Source organism: Lytechinus variegatus, chromosome 4 (genome assembly GCF_018143015.1).
Source record: "Lytechinus variegatus isolate NC3 chromosome 4, Lvar_3.0, whole genome shotgun sequence".
In the NCBI taxonomy this organism is placed as follows: domain Eukaryota; kingdom Metazoa; phylum Echinodermata; class Echinoidea; order Temnopleuroida; family Toxopneustidae; genus Lytechinus; species Lytechinus variegatus.
In genome coordinates, this window is record NC_054743.1 from 17754790 (window position 1) to 17770803 (window position 16014).

The following is a 16014-nucleotide window of genomic DNA, read 5'->3' on the forward strand; positions in this document are numbered from 1 at the left end:
AAAAAAGAAATAGAAAAGATCGAAAAAAGGAAAGGAAAAATGAAAAGATATGACACCATTTTCTGAATAATGTGCCAAAGTCAATCTCAATATAAGATGTTTGTATAAAAAATGAAAATGTTTTTTTTTTCGCTCGCTTTGCTCGCAGCTTTTAGAAATCTTGCCCCATATACAGCATTTCTGCCCCTTAACATTTTGGCACATTACGCCCATTGGAACGCAGAATTAATTTTACCAAATATTTCGTTCGAGACTTGTTGAAAATATAGACATTTTCATTTCGGGAAACTTGATCTTTATATTTGTTTATTTACTCATGAAAACCTTGCACTCTTCTCGACACAATCTGGATTAAATGGGTAAATGATATAGATGAATGATTTGACAAAACTATCATGAACCGAAGACAACGGTGACGAATTCTGAGTCATTTATAACCATGAAAATATCGTTTCTTTCTTTGTTTCACAGGTTTAAACAGAAGATAATCCTCCCCTTTTGAATTCGGAATCCTTAAAAAAAAAGAAAAAAAAAGAGTCGGAATCCTGGAAATATTGACGAAAACAAATAGCATTTTGTACTTACACGATGAATGTGAACCTTCCATTTGTCTCCGAATAATGTTGATTCGTAATGGATCGTTACGAACCCTTTAGGAAATGAAAATGAAAATAATGAAAATCCATAATTTATTGTTCGAAATAGACATGAAATGAAATGCTCCGAAAATTTGCTTTGCCCAATTGATCGTGGGCCCGCCAGCCACCGTGCAGCGCCAGATCGACGAGGCTCTATCCCTTTAATTGTTGAACGCCAAACAGGGTAGCAGCAACTCCCATCATTTAACGTCTTTTGGTCTGACGCGGCCGGGTTTGAACCCCCGACCTCCCGGTTGTGAGACGGACGCTCTACCAACTGAGCCAACACACCGGTTGGCTCAGTCTAAGGAAATCATTATTTTCATCAATCTTAATATTACCTGAAAGTATCTTCCCCCTGTCATAATTGTATATTCGATAGCTTTGAGAGAGAGGAAAAAAGATGATAAGAATGATTCACAATTATGCAGATATGCAGAGATAGACAAGAACTATTTCCTAAATGGCATGTTGTAGAAGACTTTGATCGAATGCACCTGACACTTTAAGCAACGGTTTCACGACTTAAAGTCGTGAATGTGGTCTATAAACATCCTTGAAACTATCAGACTTTAGTAATTATGGCAGAAACATATATTACAGTTAGAATATGTTTGGTCTTGATCATATTGAGGACTCTGGCAAATGCCGATGGCCCAGAGCCCGAGGTCGTTTACCAACGGGACGGCGACGTCGTCATCGGTGGGTTATTTGGACTCCACTACAGCACTAGAAATTCAAAGGCGTGCCTTATAATCAGGGAGTTCCAGTCTCTGAAACGCGTCGAGGGCTTCGTCTACGCCATCGAGTACATCAACAATGACAGTTCGATCCTACCCGGCATCACCCTCGGGTTCCAGATCTACGATACGTGTTACTACGACATCGTCGCGCTCGGGAGATCGATGAACTTTGTCCCCGACAGGAACGGGGTCATTTGTAATTGTGTGAATGATACCTACAGGGGAGTCAAGGGGACGTCGTCACCGGGAGGAAGTTGTTCCGGGTCGACGAGACACTCCACTGTCCAAAGTAATGGCAGCGGTGGGATGTGCTGCAGAGGAACCCCGTTGATTGGCATCGTGGGTGCGGAACGCAGTGAGTCCAGCATGCAGGCAGCGACTCTCTTGGGTCTACAGGCCACACCGCAGATCAGCTATCTCTCTACCAGTGATTCATTGAGCGACAAGCAAGTCTATCCATATTTCTTAAGAACAGTCCCACCCGATCGCTATCAGGTCAGCGTCATTGTGGACATTCTCACCAACTTTAACTGGACTTATGTATCTTTCCTGTACTCTGATGACGAATACGGGCAAAATGCTTACTCGGAATTCCTGGTACAGACAGCAGAGGCTGGAATATGCATCGCATACCATCAGGTAATTGTAGACTTTAATAATTAATTTCTTTACGCCTGAGAAATTTGAGATCTCTGGGAATCATTGAGGTCTCTCACAAATCAGTTAACCAAATGCCTTTAAGTTTCTTCTGCTGGAGTAAACAGCTCATCGGTTGTTTATAAAGTCTTTTATATGCGGTTTAAATCAGCAGGGCAACTTTTGATTGAAACGAATCGGGGGAGATTTAGCTAACGATTTCAAAAATAATGTTGGCCCAACAGACCCAATCAAGAAAATCTCGTCATTATGTTGTGTTTTCACCCCTTGACTTCATTCTCCAACTTTCTCTGTCGCACCTAACAAGTCTTTAGACGAAACTGCTGACCCTGTAGAGTACGACAAGATCCTAGCTAAGATGATGGCGTACCCCTACAACAAGGCCAGGGCTGTAGTGCTCTTCACCCATCCACAAAGTGCAGTAAAGATCCTCAACTCGTCCATCAATGGATCAGCTCCTGGACACTTTACCTGGATCGCCAGTGACGGCGTAGGAAACATCGGCGCCGATGCGTTTGACATAGCCGGATTGAAGTCTGCAACACTAGGTGAGTTTCGTCGTCAATCATTCATGGAGGCAATGTTAGCCATCTTGGTCTCGACAAGATTAACTGGCTCATGACCAACATCTGCAACCCTAGTTGATTCACACTGCTGAACTGATATACATGATCAAGCCAGATTAAGATTTTTTACACAGGTCAGCGGCGGATGTACGGTGGGGAGGGGGGGGGGTAGGAAGTTTGACCCTCTCCCCCAATTTGGACTGCCAATTTAAAATAAAAAGGTATTGACGTACATTTTGGAGCCAACCCCTAATTACCTTCATTTTATAGTGAACCCTTTTTTCGGTTGTAAAAAAATTATTGATACCTACATGACCTTCAGTTGGTAGTGAAACCCTCTTTTTTTTTGCTTATCAAATTTCTCTGTCAAACCCCTTCTTGGCACAAGCTAGATCCGCCCCTGCAAGTAGCGTTTCGTAATAATTTGATCGCAAGGGATATCAGCTAGGCTCAATGCAATTCAACTTCTAACCAAACATGTCACAGCTCTACAGAAAGAATTTACAGTACTTAATACCATTGTCTGATTGGTTGGATACTGAATTTTCATTGTGACTGGGTTGCACAGATTCAAAATCGATACGCAGGTCAATTCCTTTCGATTTCCTTTGATAGTGAATTGTCTCTGACGGGTTATTTTTGGTAACAGAGAAAATGTATTGAAAATGCTCGTCAAATGACAAAGAACAGCTCGGAGATCTGTGACGAAAATTGGTAAACCGGAAGAGCATTTTTGTCCGAAGTTTCAGAACTGACGAAAAATTTCCTATTATGTCGTTTGTCTCGATCAAGGACTAATCTGCTGTTTTGATATTCACAAAGATTACAACGATCACGATTAAAATGTGATAGGCGTTCAAATTTAATTCCTGAATGGAATATACATGCACATAATCTTTGCAGTGACATTTCTACAAGCTTATTGATACAGCAGTATAACAAATGTAAGGAAAATATGACATGTTAAACATTCCTATCAATCCTTTCACATTCCATTATGCGAAAATTCGGTTATTCATTTTCCTAAAAGAGCCACTTCAAAAAGAAATAAGAAACCATGCAGCACAAATCATGTCCCCCTTTGGTCTTTGCCAAAAAGGTGTGAAATCTTATAATACATAATAAATGTTGTACGATGAGGACAAGCATAACATCAAATTCCAAACAGGTTTGGTGCCCATTACCTAACCTTCCCTTCGTCAGATTTGACAAACATGCTAAAAGGTGCGCAAACAGCCATCGTTAAATCTGGACGCAACATGCCATGGTTTCTTGAGTGTCCGAACTCGTGCGTACCAACCAGGGGCGGATCCAGGATTTGCTAAATGATCGGGGCAACAATTTTCCGATAAGCAGAAAAAAGTCTTCAAAATAGGGCATAATGTAGCCCTGTAATAGGTGTTTATCCTTGCACTTTCAAATATATTTACCAAAGTCAATCAACGTGTGGACTACAACTTCAAAATTTTAATTTTTATCAAGAAAAGTAGATGGCGCAGAAGTTGGTGGCCGTTTTTTTTTTAAGACCGTCGGGGTAGAGAGGGTTTATTATAGATTTCCCATTTCCTCCATCCCGTCCCCTTCTGAACAATAAAACAATGATTTACGGCAAATTAATCTTGTTTTAAAATCACCGTGCATGACTACATTACCATGGCAACTAGGAATTCAGTAGCCTGTATTAAGTACCGATTAACTATTTGTGCCGATCTTCATTACGCTTCAAATAATTGCCTTTGGAATATCATTTTCACGAGTATGCCGCGCAAGAGAAAGTATTTTTTCCCGCCACATTTTCCGTGCAGATCTTTATTGCTTTATTTATGCTGGTTCCTTAAAATAAAGGTCAAGTCCACCTCAGAAAAATGTGGATTTTAATCAATAGAGAAAAATCAGACAAGCACAATGCTGAAAATTTCATCAAAATCGGATGTAAAATAAGAAAGTTATGTCATTTCAAAGTTTCGCTTATTTTTAACAAAATAGTTATATGAACGAGCCAGTTACATCCAAATGAGAGAGTCGATGATGTCACTCACTCACTATTTCTTTTGTTTTTTATTGTTTGAATTATACAATATTTCAATTTTTACGAATTTGATGATTAGGACCTCCTTGCCTGAAGCACAAAATATTAAAATAATGGAATTCCACGTGTTCAGAGAGGAATGAAACATCATTTCACATGACAATGATGAGAAAATAAAAATATTTCATATTTCATATAATAAAATACAAAAGAAATAGTGAGTGAGTGATGTCATCAGTTCCCTCATTTGCATACCGACCGAGATGTGCATATAACTATTTTGTGAAATGAAGCGAAACTTTAAAATGTCATAACTTTCTTATTTTACATCCGATTTTGATGAAATTTTCAGTGTTATGCTTGTTGAATTTTTCTCTTTTTATTCAAATCAAGTTTTTGTTGGGGTGGACTTGTCCTTTAAACAGAGCTGACATAATTTCTGTCATCCAGTTTACCATTCTTCACTTAAAAAGTAAATACTTTTCATTTAAAAAAAGATACGATTGAAAAGTGCACGAACATGAGACAGATTGCACGGATTATTAAATGAGTTATTTTGCCGAGCACAGCTTGTTTGCATAGAGCGAATATCTGATCACGTTTATTCGGCAGGATATGGGGCGCAATTGCAAAGTGATATGCGGTGTCACGATTTGCTGTGGTTTTCAATTACAAGAATAGAGGTAATATGAAAAACAAACATATATATACCGGTGGACGGTGTTTGAGTAATGTCGAATACTAAGAAATGATATATCACGTAGCAAACGGCATGAGATTACAGATCTTCTCAATCGTTTCCTTTATCAAACTATCAACATCACCACCACCAGGCGCGTACGCAAGGGGGGGTTTCGGGGGTTCAACCCCCCCCCCCCTTTTCGTTTCGTTTCGTTTCGTTTCCTTTTTTTTTTTTTTTTTTTTGCTTGTCTCCCCAGAGGTCGGTCTGGTCAAGGAGTTATCGGGCAAGAGCCTGATAACTCTGGTTACGGACAGTTCCCCTACCCAATAATGTATATGACAGCAATAATGAACAGAATCTCATGTTTCCGACGAAAAACACAGAAAAAATTTCCGCTCGCTTCGCTCGCTCCATTTTATTATATCTTTTATTTCCGCATGTCGCCGACATGATCACGGTATCGCCATTAACAAGGCCATACATGATTATCATGATGTATACTTATGAATACAAGTGAACCAAGACAAAGACATACGTTTTCTTACAAAATATGTTTTACCAATATGAAAACCAAAATGACGGAAAACGCTAAAATGTCGGTTAGCTCGCTCCGCTCGCTCGTAATAATTCATGAAATTCCATAAGTATCTAGTCTCCTGTTCAAGGCCGTATTATGAGTGTTACGAATAGAAGGACATGTAGCATCGACTAATACTTGATTTACTAACAAACTATTGACAAGAAATATATGTTTTGACGGGAAAACGCGAAAATTTCGGCTCGCTCACTCCGCTCGCTCGTAATCATTTATGAAATTTCTTAAGTTTCTAGTCTCTTGATCAAGGCCATATCATGAGACTTACGAGCAGAAGGACATGTATCATCAACTAATATGTAATCATTACCAACAAGCTATTGAGAAGAAATGTATGTTTTGACGGGAAAACGCGAAAATTTCGGCTCGCTCACTCCGCTCGCTCGTAATCATTTATGAAATTTCTTAAGTTTCTAGTCTCTTGATCAAGGCCATATCATGAGACTTACGAGCAGAAGGACATGTATCATCAACTAATATGTAATCATTACCAACAAGCTATTGAGAAGAATTGTATGTTTTGACGGAAAAACGCAAACATTTCGGCTCGCTTGCTCCGCTCGCTCGTAATTATTCATGACATTTCTCAAGTTTCTAGTGTTCTGATCAAGGCCATATCCAGGCGCGTAGCCGGGGGGGGCGGTCGCCCCCCCAAAACGTCCCCAAAAAGAAAAAAAAAGAAGGGAAAAAAGGAGAGGAGAAAAGGAAAAGGGAAGAAAGGTAGCTTTGTGTTTTTTCTATTCTTTATTTTTTCTCAAAAGAGAAACTCCTTCACTCTTCTTGCTTTAAATTCATATATGAATTTTGCTTCCGCGCTGCGCGCGGTTAAATGACAATATTGAAGTTCTCCATTGTTCCCCCACCTTTTCTCTAACCCTGTTTTTCCACCTCAGCTATGTGCTTCTTGCCAGTTAAAGTTAAAATTGTATACATTAGGGCATGAATTTGAGTAAGGTTAGGCCGAAGTAAATGTATGAAGTTATCTTTTTTTTTCAATTGATCGCGCAACTTCTGGTCTGGTCGGCTCCGAGCGGGTAAAATCTTTATATCAGTTTCTGCCGTCACCTCCATAAAGTCAGCTTCTCCCGCTTTTCAGCTCATTACTATAAACAACCATAATTTGGGGGCAAACAGGTTCCTAATTTAAAAAGAGAAAGGTATGGAATTCGTGTCGTATTAAATAAAAAAGTACAATATTTTTTTATCAAATTGTATTAAACTTCATGTCATTTCCCTGTATACATTCATCTCCTGTCCTGTTTTGCGCCCTCAGTTTGAAATTTTGAATGACACTTAAGTTTCTTTATATTAAAAATGAAGCGCTTCAGGATAAGTCAAAAAAATTAATCATCCTTTATTATATAGATAGATAATTTCAATAAATCACAGAAGTTTCAACTTTATGCGCACTATTTTCCTGGTAATGAAGTTCTATAATCTCAGAAAATCAATTGAATTAGAGACGATTGGGTATTAGAGATATCTACATTTGATGAAACGTCCGCCCTTTGAAATTTCAGAGTTTCATTGCTCATCGCGGGGAGGAATATCTTCCTCTACCAATCTTCTCCTCTGTTTTGCGAGTTAAAAATATGCACTGATGCTAAATTGTTTGTAATCAAATCTGATCTTTCCAAAGAAAGTTTCAATATATCATGAAAATACCCTTTTCTCGGGACCCTTTTATGGCAAGAAAAATTGATAAATCACTTTAGCTTCCGCGCTTCGCGCGGAGTTATTATCATTTAATTTCCTCCATTGTATACCTCTTTTGTGCGTTTACAATCACTTTTGAAAACAAGGTTCAAAATCGCAATATAGTCAACCGAATAGGAGGTACTAGAGACAAGAGAAACGGCTCCTTTTCATTTTAATTTATGAAACACTAAAAGCTTCGCGCTTCGCGCGGGAGGGGGAAACTCCCCCTCCCTGCACCCACACCGCTCTGTAAGTGTTGGCACGCTTCGCGTGCATTTACCGCCCCCTCCAAAATGAAATCCTGGCTACGCGGTTGGCCATATCATGAGTGCTACGATCCGAAGGACATGTAGCATCGACTATGATACCAACAAACTATTGACAAAAAGGTTATGTTTTCAACGCAAAAACGAGAACATTTCTGCTCGCTCGCGGGTCATGACCGCACTGTTACATACCCATCCCCACTTAAATGTTATTGTCTTATTTGCAGCGCTGAAAAAAAAGAAAAAAAAATCATCACCTCCCCCCCCCCCCCCCGCTCATCACTTTTTAGAGACTGGGCGGGAGATTTAAAAAAAAAATCAGCTCGAAAACCCCCCTTTCAAAAATCCTGCGTACGCGCCTGACCACCACCACCACCATCATCCTCATCATCATGAACGTTATTACACTTTTGATCAGATATGTTTAGTATTACTCCAAATCATTGGCGTACGGAAGGGAGCATTGGAATGGAGCCCCCTAAACATACATAATAAATAAATAAATTAGGTAAATAAAAAAAATCTCAATTTATGTTTAACTTTTATCATTTTAATTCACCATTTGTAGGCCTACCATATTTTACTTTATGCGTGGTAGATCTGACTTACGTGTCAAATCATTAACGTTTTTATCTGTTTTTTCGTGTACAGAGTACATTGACAGCATTCATTATCATTCTCGAAATTCTTCCTCATTTCGCTTTCTTCGCTATACAATACCCCAAGGATTTAAACATTATCTTTTGTTTTTGTCAAATAATTCCATGTCTAACTTCACTTCCAAGAAACAACAGACAGACAAACAGTTCACTGCGTCACTTTCTATCTGAAATGAGTAATAGCATTTTACCTAAAAGGATCAGAATATTCGCTGAGCCTATTCTACGATTGATAATTCAACAGCACAGGCTATTGAAACATCAAACAAAATATTTATTTGATATAGAGTTGAGAGTGCCTTTGCCTCGATTGGCAATGAATAAAATTATGAAGAGAAGTAATCACACACACACTGTACATGAAATTCGCTTTCAGTGCATCTCCGCCGAGCCGAAGGGCGGTATATTCAGATGTAGCAAAATTTTAATCAAACGCCGATCGAAATTATATAACCATAATGATTTTGGAAGGTAATATCCACTCAGATGCAAGGCCTCCAATCAAATTCTAGTTAAGATACTAACACGACTAATTTGAAATCATTATTTTGTCCTTTTTCATTTAATTTCAATTATTTTATCGTCAAGTAAAGCCCCTCACAACGATGGCTCTTTTTCATATTTTCAGATATCACACTGCATGAAAAATGGTGTTAAAATGACACCTATATTCTATCGATGTACATTTTAGAACTTCATCAATCATTTTACTCTCGCGATGTCTAGTAATTAGTTAGCTCGACACCAAAGGTGTCATCATTGTATTTGCCTGTTACACGTGTTCTCTTTGATGTATTTTTCAAACCCAAGGTAATTGGAATGATTGAATGCCTGTCATTCGTGAAGGCATCAGGGCCTCGTCTTACAAAGAGTTACGATTGATCCAATCAACTATAACTATGGAAAGCCAGCAACGTCAACATCTAAGATACATGTTGTTCAAAATATTTTCTAGTTAATGATGTATATTAATAATACATTCATTGTTTTCTTGACAATTTAGTATGTTTCTCTTTGTTTTCGAAGGACATTGTGCAAATTACCTAAAGAAAAAAAAATGACATTGATGGATTTCCATGATATACTTGAGGTTAATCGGATCATCATCAATCGTAACTCTTTGCAAGACGAGGCCCTGGGCCCTGTCGTACAAATAGTTACAATTGATCCAATCAATCGTAACTCTATGGAAATCCATCAGTGTCATAATTTTTTCTACGATAAATTTGCACAATGTCCTTTTTATGCAAAGAGAAGCGCAGTGAATTTTCAAGAAAACAATGAATGCGTGAATATACATCACAGCTAGAAAATATTGTGAACAAACATGCATAATAGATGTTGACGTTGCTGGCCGTCCATAGTTGCGATTGATCGGATCAATCTTTGTACTACAGGGCCCACCGGCCCAGATGTACTACACCCTTTTTGTAGTAGATTAATACTAGCAAAAATATGATTCATTCCTATATATTATATACACGATGTAAAAAAAATAATTCTGTAAAATAAAGCGATCAGTGCCAGCTAATATTCTTAGGATCATAGCATCTCACACAACTTTAGCTTGTTATATTGGTCTAAACTATTCTAAAGGCAATTAGACCTTCTTGGTTTGATAATGCGCACCTTGGGTAACTAATATTTCTTCTAAAAGTAAGATGGTCTGAATAAATGACAAATGATTCGATGTATTAAATTGCACCAAACGCTGGCATCGAGTGTGTATCAGACAAAATAGACCATGCTCCCAAAAAAAATCGAGACCAAGAAGAAAATAAAAGACTAGACGGAAGGAAGAAGGGAAGGAAAAATAGTGAAATTTTACATTATTTTCTGAACATAATGTAGTCGAAGTGTTTCGCACAATATGATTTTTTTTGGTATTTAAAAAAGGACAGTGGTTTCTTACTTCCTTTGCTCGTCTACAGCTTTTTATAAATTTTACTATTCAATCCATTATATCATGGCGGGTAGAAATCCATTTGCGAAATAATCAGACAAAAGCCCCATTTCAAACCTACGCTTCAAACAACTTTCCAATAAAGGAAATGGGAAATAGATTAAAACACATTAAATGACACATTTCTACGGGAAGGAAATTGAAAAGCAAATTATGTATCGTGTTTTACAATGGGTAGTCATAAAATATTATGTTTCAAGGACCCATGATCATGACTAAGTACATCCACTTTCGAGCATCATACCATTTGCAATTCTGCAGCGATTGGAAATGAAATTTAAAAAAAATCAAAAATTGATTCAATAATGTGGCGTGTCGAGGGGGGGGGGGGCAAAGGGGATCATACCACTCCTCCATAGCTTGCTGATCGGTGAGCAAGAAAAAAAAATCAATTAATAATATACTGTGCTGTACTTGGGTTCAAAATGTTAAGTTTCAACATGGACCTAGTAGGTCCATGGTTTCAACAAACAGGAAAAAACGTACAGATCTATTTTTTTACTTGAAATTCATACTATATGGGGCGATTGAGAGTTGCATTAAGAAAAAGAAATTACTCTTCCTCACACAAGTACAGTTGTCCCTGTCCTTTAGTGCATATTTCATACCATGTAAGAACTTAGAGGTTCAAATGGTAACTGAGAAAATAACCTATCAAAACTAAGTTTTCCATGAAACTTACCATTGGCTGGTAAATAGTACTACTAATTTCCCAGATGATAATGATAATGTACAATAGGGCCAAGGTATGATTCTTATGACACAGGTTTTTCTTTATTCTCCATTTTTCCAGGAATGATGGCCACTGTCCCATACTCAAGAAGCCTCACAGCTTTTGACGACACGTTCTCTCAAATCAACCCAGAAACGAGTGATGATCCATGGGTTGACGAGTTCTTCAGGAGGTATGTTGACTGTCCACTGGATGAAAATGAAGCAACGCAGTCCCAATGTCAAGGTCGGTGGCTTAACAGTCGTCTTCCAAGCTTTGAGACCCTTGTCATGGATGCTGTCTTTGCCTACGCCTATGCCCTGGACGCCATGATGAATGAGGAATGCATGGAGGAGACTGACGTAACCGCTTGCGTCATTCGTCTTGGGACCGATGGCAAACACTTTGCCCCTTACCTGTTTGCAACGGCCTTTGAGAGCTTGGCCAATGGGAATTTCAGTTTTAATCAGTATGGCGATGGGGAGGGAAGGTACGCCATTGAGAACTATCGCCTAGGTGCAGATGGTGTTATCCTGGAAGCAGAAAGGGTGGGGTTTTGGAAAGATGGTCCGACGCGGGACGCTCGTCTGGAGTTGCATGAATGGGATGTATGGTTCTATACAGATGTTGGTTGGAACACCACTACCCCGCCAAAATCTATCTGCAGCGAGGAGTGTGAAAGTCGGCAGGTAAAGGATCGCATCCCGGATACTGCCACATGCTGCTGGAACTGCCGTCAATGTGAGCTGAACGAGATCGGTGCCACCGAGTCTGAATGTGTGGCATGTCCAGCAGACGCCCTCCCCGACCCGTCCACAGATTATACCACCTGTATGACCGTTGAGCCTGTCCCTCTGGTCTTCCACAGCTGGCTTGGTCCTTTCCTAGTGGGCCTTTCTGGTCTTGGTCTCCTGACTGCTCTTATTATATTTCTTCTGTATGTCTATAACATCAATGACACACTACTCAGAGGTTCCGATCCAGTTCTTCATTTACTAACCTTGTTTGGTACGGTTACCGGTTTCACCGTCGGACTTATGGCCGTGCTGCCTCCTTCCAGGATCATCTGTACCTTTACCAGAATCGCGGGATCCGTCACCTACACCATCATTTACGTGCCCCTTGCAATCAAATGTGTACGACTCTACCGAATCTTCAAGAAGGCAAAGGCCACTGACTCACAAGAAAATGCTCACTTGCTGAGCCTTTGTGGTCAATTCACATTGTTTGTCCTAGCAGTCCTGATCCAGGTAAATAGACTTGAATGTTCCTCTATGGATTGATGGGGAAGGACGAGAATAAATTATTTACAAGAAAGTTTTTACATAAATTCAAATTGTTTTCAAGGTGAACAAAAATAGGAAAGCATTTAAAAATGCTTAAACACACGTTGCAGATTATACCAGTGGTCGAATCATGTGGGTATCAAAATGTCCCACTACAGACAACGACTATTTGAACAGATAATCAATTGATTCATAATAATCCATTGAATGGGGTGGCAGAGAATGGGAAATATGGCTTTAGCCATGGGTCTGGGAAGGTGGGGTGCTGTGGGTCTGAAGCACTCCCGAGATTTTCCTGGGAGTGTTGCGTGTATTATTTTCCATAGGCCGCACCCCCTGAAAATCTGGAAGGTGTGACAATTAATGGATAAATGTAACCAAATGACCTACCTTTTGTATAACCCGTTTTTTCTTGATAAGTTTCTCGGGAGCAAAATGAAGTTCCTTTTGTAGAGAAATCCTCTCTTTTTTGCTTGTCAAATTTTACATCATCACCCCGGGGCCCTGACTTTAGCCCTCTAGTCTATTCTGAAACGGTATTCTGGGGAGCGTTTCATCAAAATTTTCGTCCGACAAATTGTCAGGTCTGACAACTTTCCTTGATAATGACTGACTGAGAGTCACTGTTTCCACAGTAACTGTCGAAAAAAAAGTCCGACAATGCCTTTCATCATGTTCATGAAACGCTTCCCTGAATGCCCGGTATTAAGACTGCGAAACAATGTTCCATAGTCCTTCCTGAAATAGCAACAATTGGCAATATGAACCTGAATACAGTCTGGTTGTAAAGAATCTATAAGACCACCCAAAGGAGCCAAATTTGTTATTACCTTCATGAAAGGGAAATCGCCATAATGGGCTTTCCGATTGGTATCTGTAATGTGTGTGATCTCTAATGTTTTTCATTGCAGCTAGCAATAGAAACAACATGGCTCCTTTTGTATCCAAGCAAGGTCGTTCCAGTTTCCTACGAACAAAACGGTGAGCTCAAGATCCAGATGTGGTGCGATGTCTTTTGGCCGGAACCTCTCTCAACTATCATCTATAACTTCCCCTTTCTCATCATCTGCTGCATCTTCACCATCCTTGGTCGCCATCTTCCCGACAACTATCACGAAGCTCGCTTCATTGCATTCTCGTCGTTCGGAAGTTGCATCCTCATTGGCGCATTCAGCGTCCCCTACGTCACTGCCAACCTGGAATTCGAAAGTAGTTTGTATTCCGATATCCTGACGAGCTTAAACGCTATTCTCGTCCTTGTATGTCTCTTCGTCATCAAGTTGTACGCTGTGATCTGCATTACACCGGAAGTTCCTAAACTGATCGGGAGTGCACTAGCACCGAGCGCGTTGGGGATATACAAGGACCGTGCGCGTACGCGTACTACGAGCAGCAGCGCGGAGAGTCACGTGAGCACGACTAATCTGGTTCGGAGGCCAAGGACGAAATCTAGCGAACCGAAAGAGGTTACTTTCAGCGATATCCGGCCAACTATCGGAGACATCAATGAAGAAACCGAAAATACCAGACTATAGAATGAAGGGTATTTACAAAATACGTTCTTTGGTTGGTTAATACAACATAGCTTCGAGGAACCTGATAAATTATCGGTTTGAAATGTGTCTGAAGATGCAAATAAACTTTTATTGGTTCGGAAAAACATAAATTATCATTGCAGTACCTGCCTTCTCATTCTCATCGCAAGGTGGAGCTATATTCAATTGGTGAATTGTATTACTTTGATCCCCCTGTACCACGTATACTAACTACTTCTACATGTATTTCAACCACTAGCAATAATGTCTCCTATATCATAAGTTCATGAATTTGTGTGTGACGATTCGAGAACATTGAAACGATCTCAAGTTCGTAATACCGTTACATAATTAAGTAATAATTTATAATGTTTGAAATTTGATTGACCCATTGGCGTGCAATATCTATGTAGTGTTATTGATTAGCAATTAAACTTGAATTTCCATGCAAGATCGTATCTTTACCGGGTTGTTTATCCTACCATGACAGGCACAGCTTCGTCAGTGACGAATTCGAATGAATTGCCAGAAGAGATATTTTCCTTATATACACAGTATCACAACGATATATGCCCATCAAGAACGATATGGTGAATGTGCATTGATCATTTTGTTCGTTTTGGGGATTCATTGATCTATTTCACTTCCTTGGTAGAGGTCGTCTATAGCAGGGTAATCGAAGAGAAAGCAGGTAAATATAGAAAAAAAACGTAGGCGTATACAGAAACATGTAGATGTGGTCAGTATCACTGACTTTAAACAATTACTTATGCATGAAATGATTAGGGCATGGTGCCCCTTCCAACTTTCCTACTACGTTTTGTTATGGTGAAATATGCTTCTTTGTGACATTGGGTGTCTTGGACATGAATAAGAACCACTGAATTCTGAATAGTGTAGAGATCAGTGATAAAAAAGAAACTGAATAGAATATCACGTTTAATCTTTTTTGCTGTATGATTAGTAGGGTCCATTATGGTAAATGAAATATGACTCAAGGTGCTGTCTCGCCCGAGTGTTTAGCAAGCGTGTGTATACGTATGTGGCAAGCTGTTTAACGAGCTTTGTAATAATTATAACCATATTTCTTGATATTAAGAATTGTCAGTCATTAACAAAACAATATTATCTATTGGTATCAAGAATCAAAATTATTGTTTAAACGGCTTTCATACACTACACTGCAAAAACTCCGGTGTTGATTTAACACCAGCCCGGAATCTATATAAGTCCACACCAGAGAAGTATTGAAACAACACCAGTTTGGAATCAAACCGATGCTGTTTTGATACTAATTGGTGTTGTAAGAACACCGATCTGGTATTAGACCAAAACAAAACTGGTGTTGTTTAACACTTCTCTGGTGTGGACATATATAGATTCCGGGATGGTGTTAAATCAACACCAGAGTTTTTGCAGAGTAGGCATACACTGGTTAAACTGATGTGAAAGCCGTTTCCAGAGATACTAGGAATGAAGTTTGTCGATCACCGATGGTACATCGTATGCTCACTATCCAATTCGGTCTAATCCAGGAATATATGGATTGCAATATTCATTTTCCTAATTCAAAACCCTCAACCATGGTATTTTAGTGGTTCAAAAGCTATAACTTTAAAACCGAAACTGTGTAACAAAATTAATGTTCTCAAATAATCAACGGTTGAAAAAAAAATCGACTGCCACTCAACTCTTGTAAGATTTGAATGAAACTTGTTTATTGACCTTTCACTGAAACATCCGACGAAAGTTTAATATAACTTTCTGTTGGGTCGAATTTCTTGTTCACACTTTCTTCCCTGAGAAATATGATAGGAAGGCTAACAAAAAAACTTAAAAGTATATGTTTTCATATTAATTCATCGAAACAAAATTACGCTGTACATAGTTCATTCCATCATTATGAACATTTGAAACGAATGTCAGTGCATCGAGTTTGCTGAACATTATCATGATTATGATATTCTTTACGGTTACACTTCCTA

General features: G+C 39.1%; 1 protein-coding gene across 1 annotated transcript; it reads left to right on the forward strand.

Annotated features, from left to right (window-relative positions):
* The first annotated feature begins 892 nt into the window (after window positions 1–892).
* On the forward strand, window positions 893–15017 carry LOC121413531 (metabotropic glutamate receptor 3-like). Its single transcript, XM_041606373.1, has 4 exons — window positions 893–2020; window positions 2346–2586; window positions 11290–12458; window positions 13406–15017. Exons 1-4 carry the CDS (start codon window positions 1220–1222, stop codon window positions 14027–14029), a joined length of 2835 nt encoding a protein of 944 aa, XP_041462307.1. The 5' UTR covers window positions 893–1219; the 3' UTR covers window positions 14030–15017.
* The last annotated feature ends 997 nt before the right edge of the window (window positions 15018–16014 follow it).

Coding starts and splice junctions, on each gene's coding strand:
- LOC121413531 (XM_041606373.1), top strand. CDS start 1,220: ATGGCAGAAACATATATTACAGTTAGAATATGTTTGGTCTTGATCATA. Junction 2,021..2,345: donor TATGCATCGCATACCATCAG/GTAATTGTAGAC, acceptor GCACCTAACAAG/TCTTTAGACGAAACTGCTGA. Junction 12,459..13,405: donor TCCTAGCAGTCCTGATCCAG/GTAAATAGACTT, acceptor TTTTCATTGCAG/CTAGCAATAGAAACAACATG.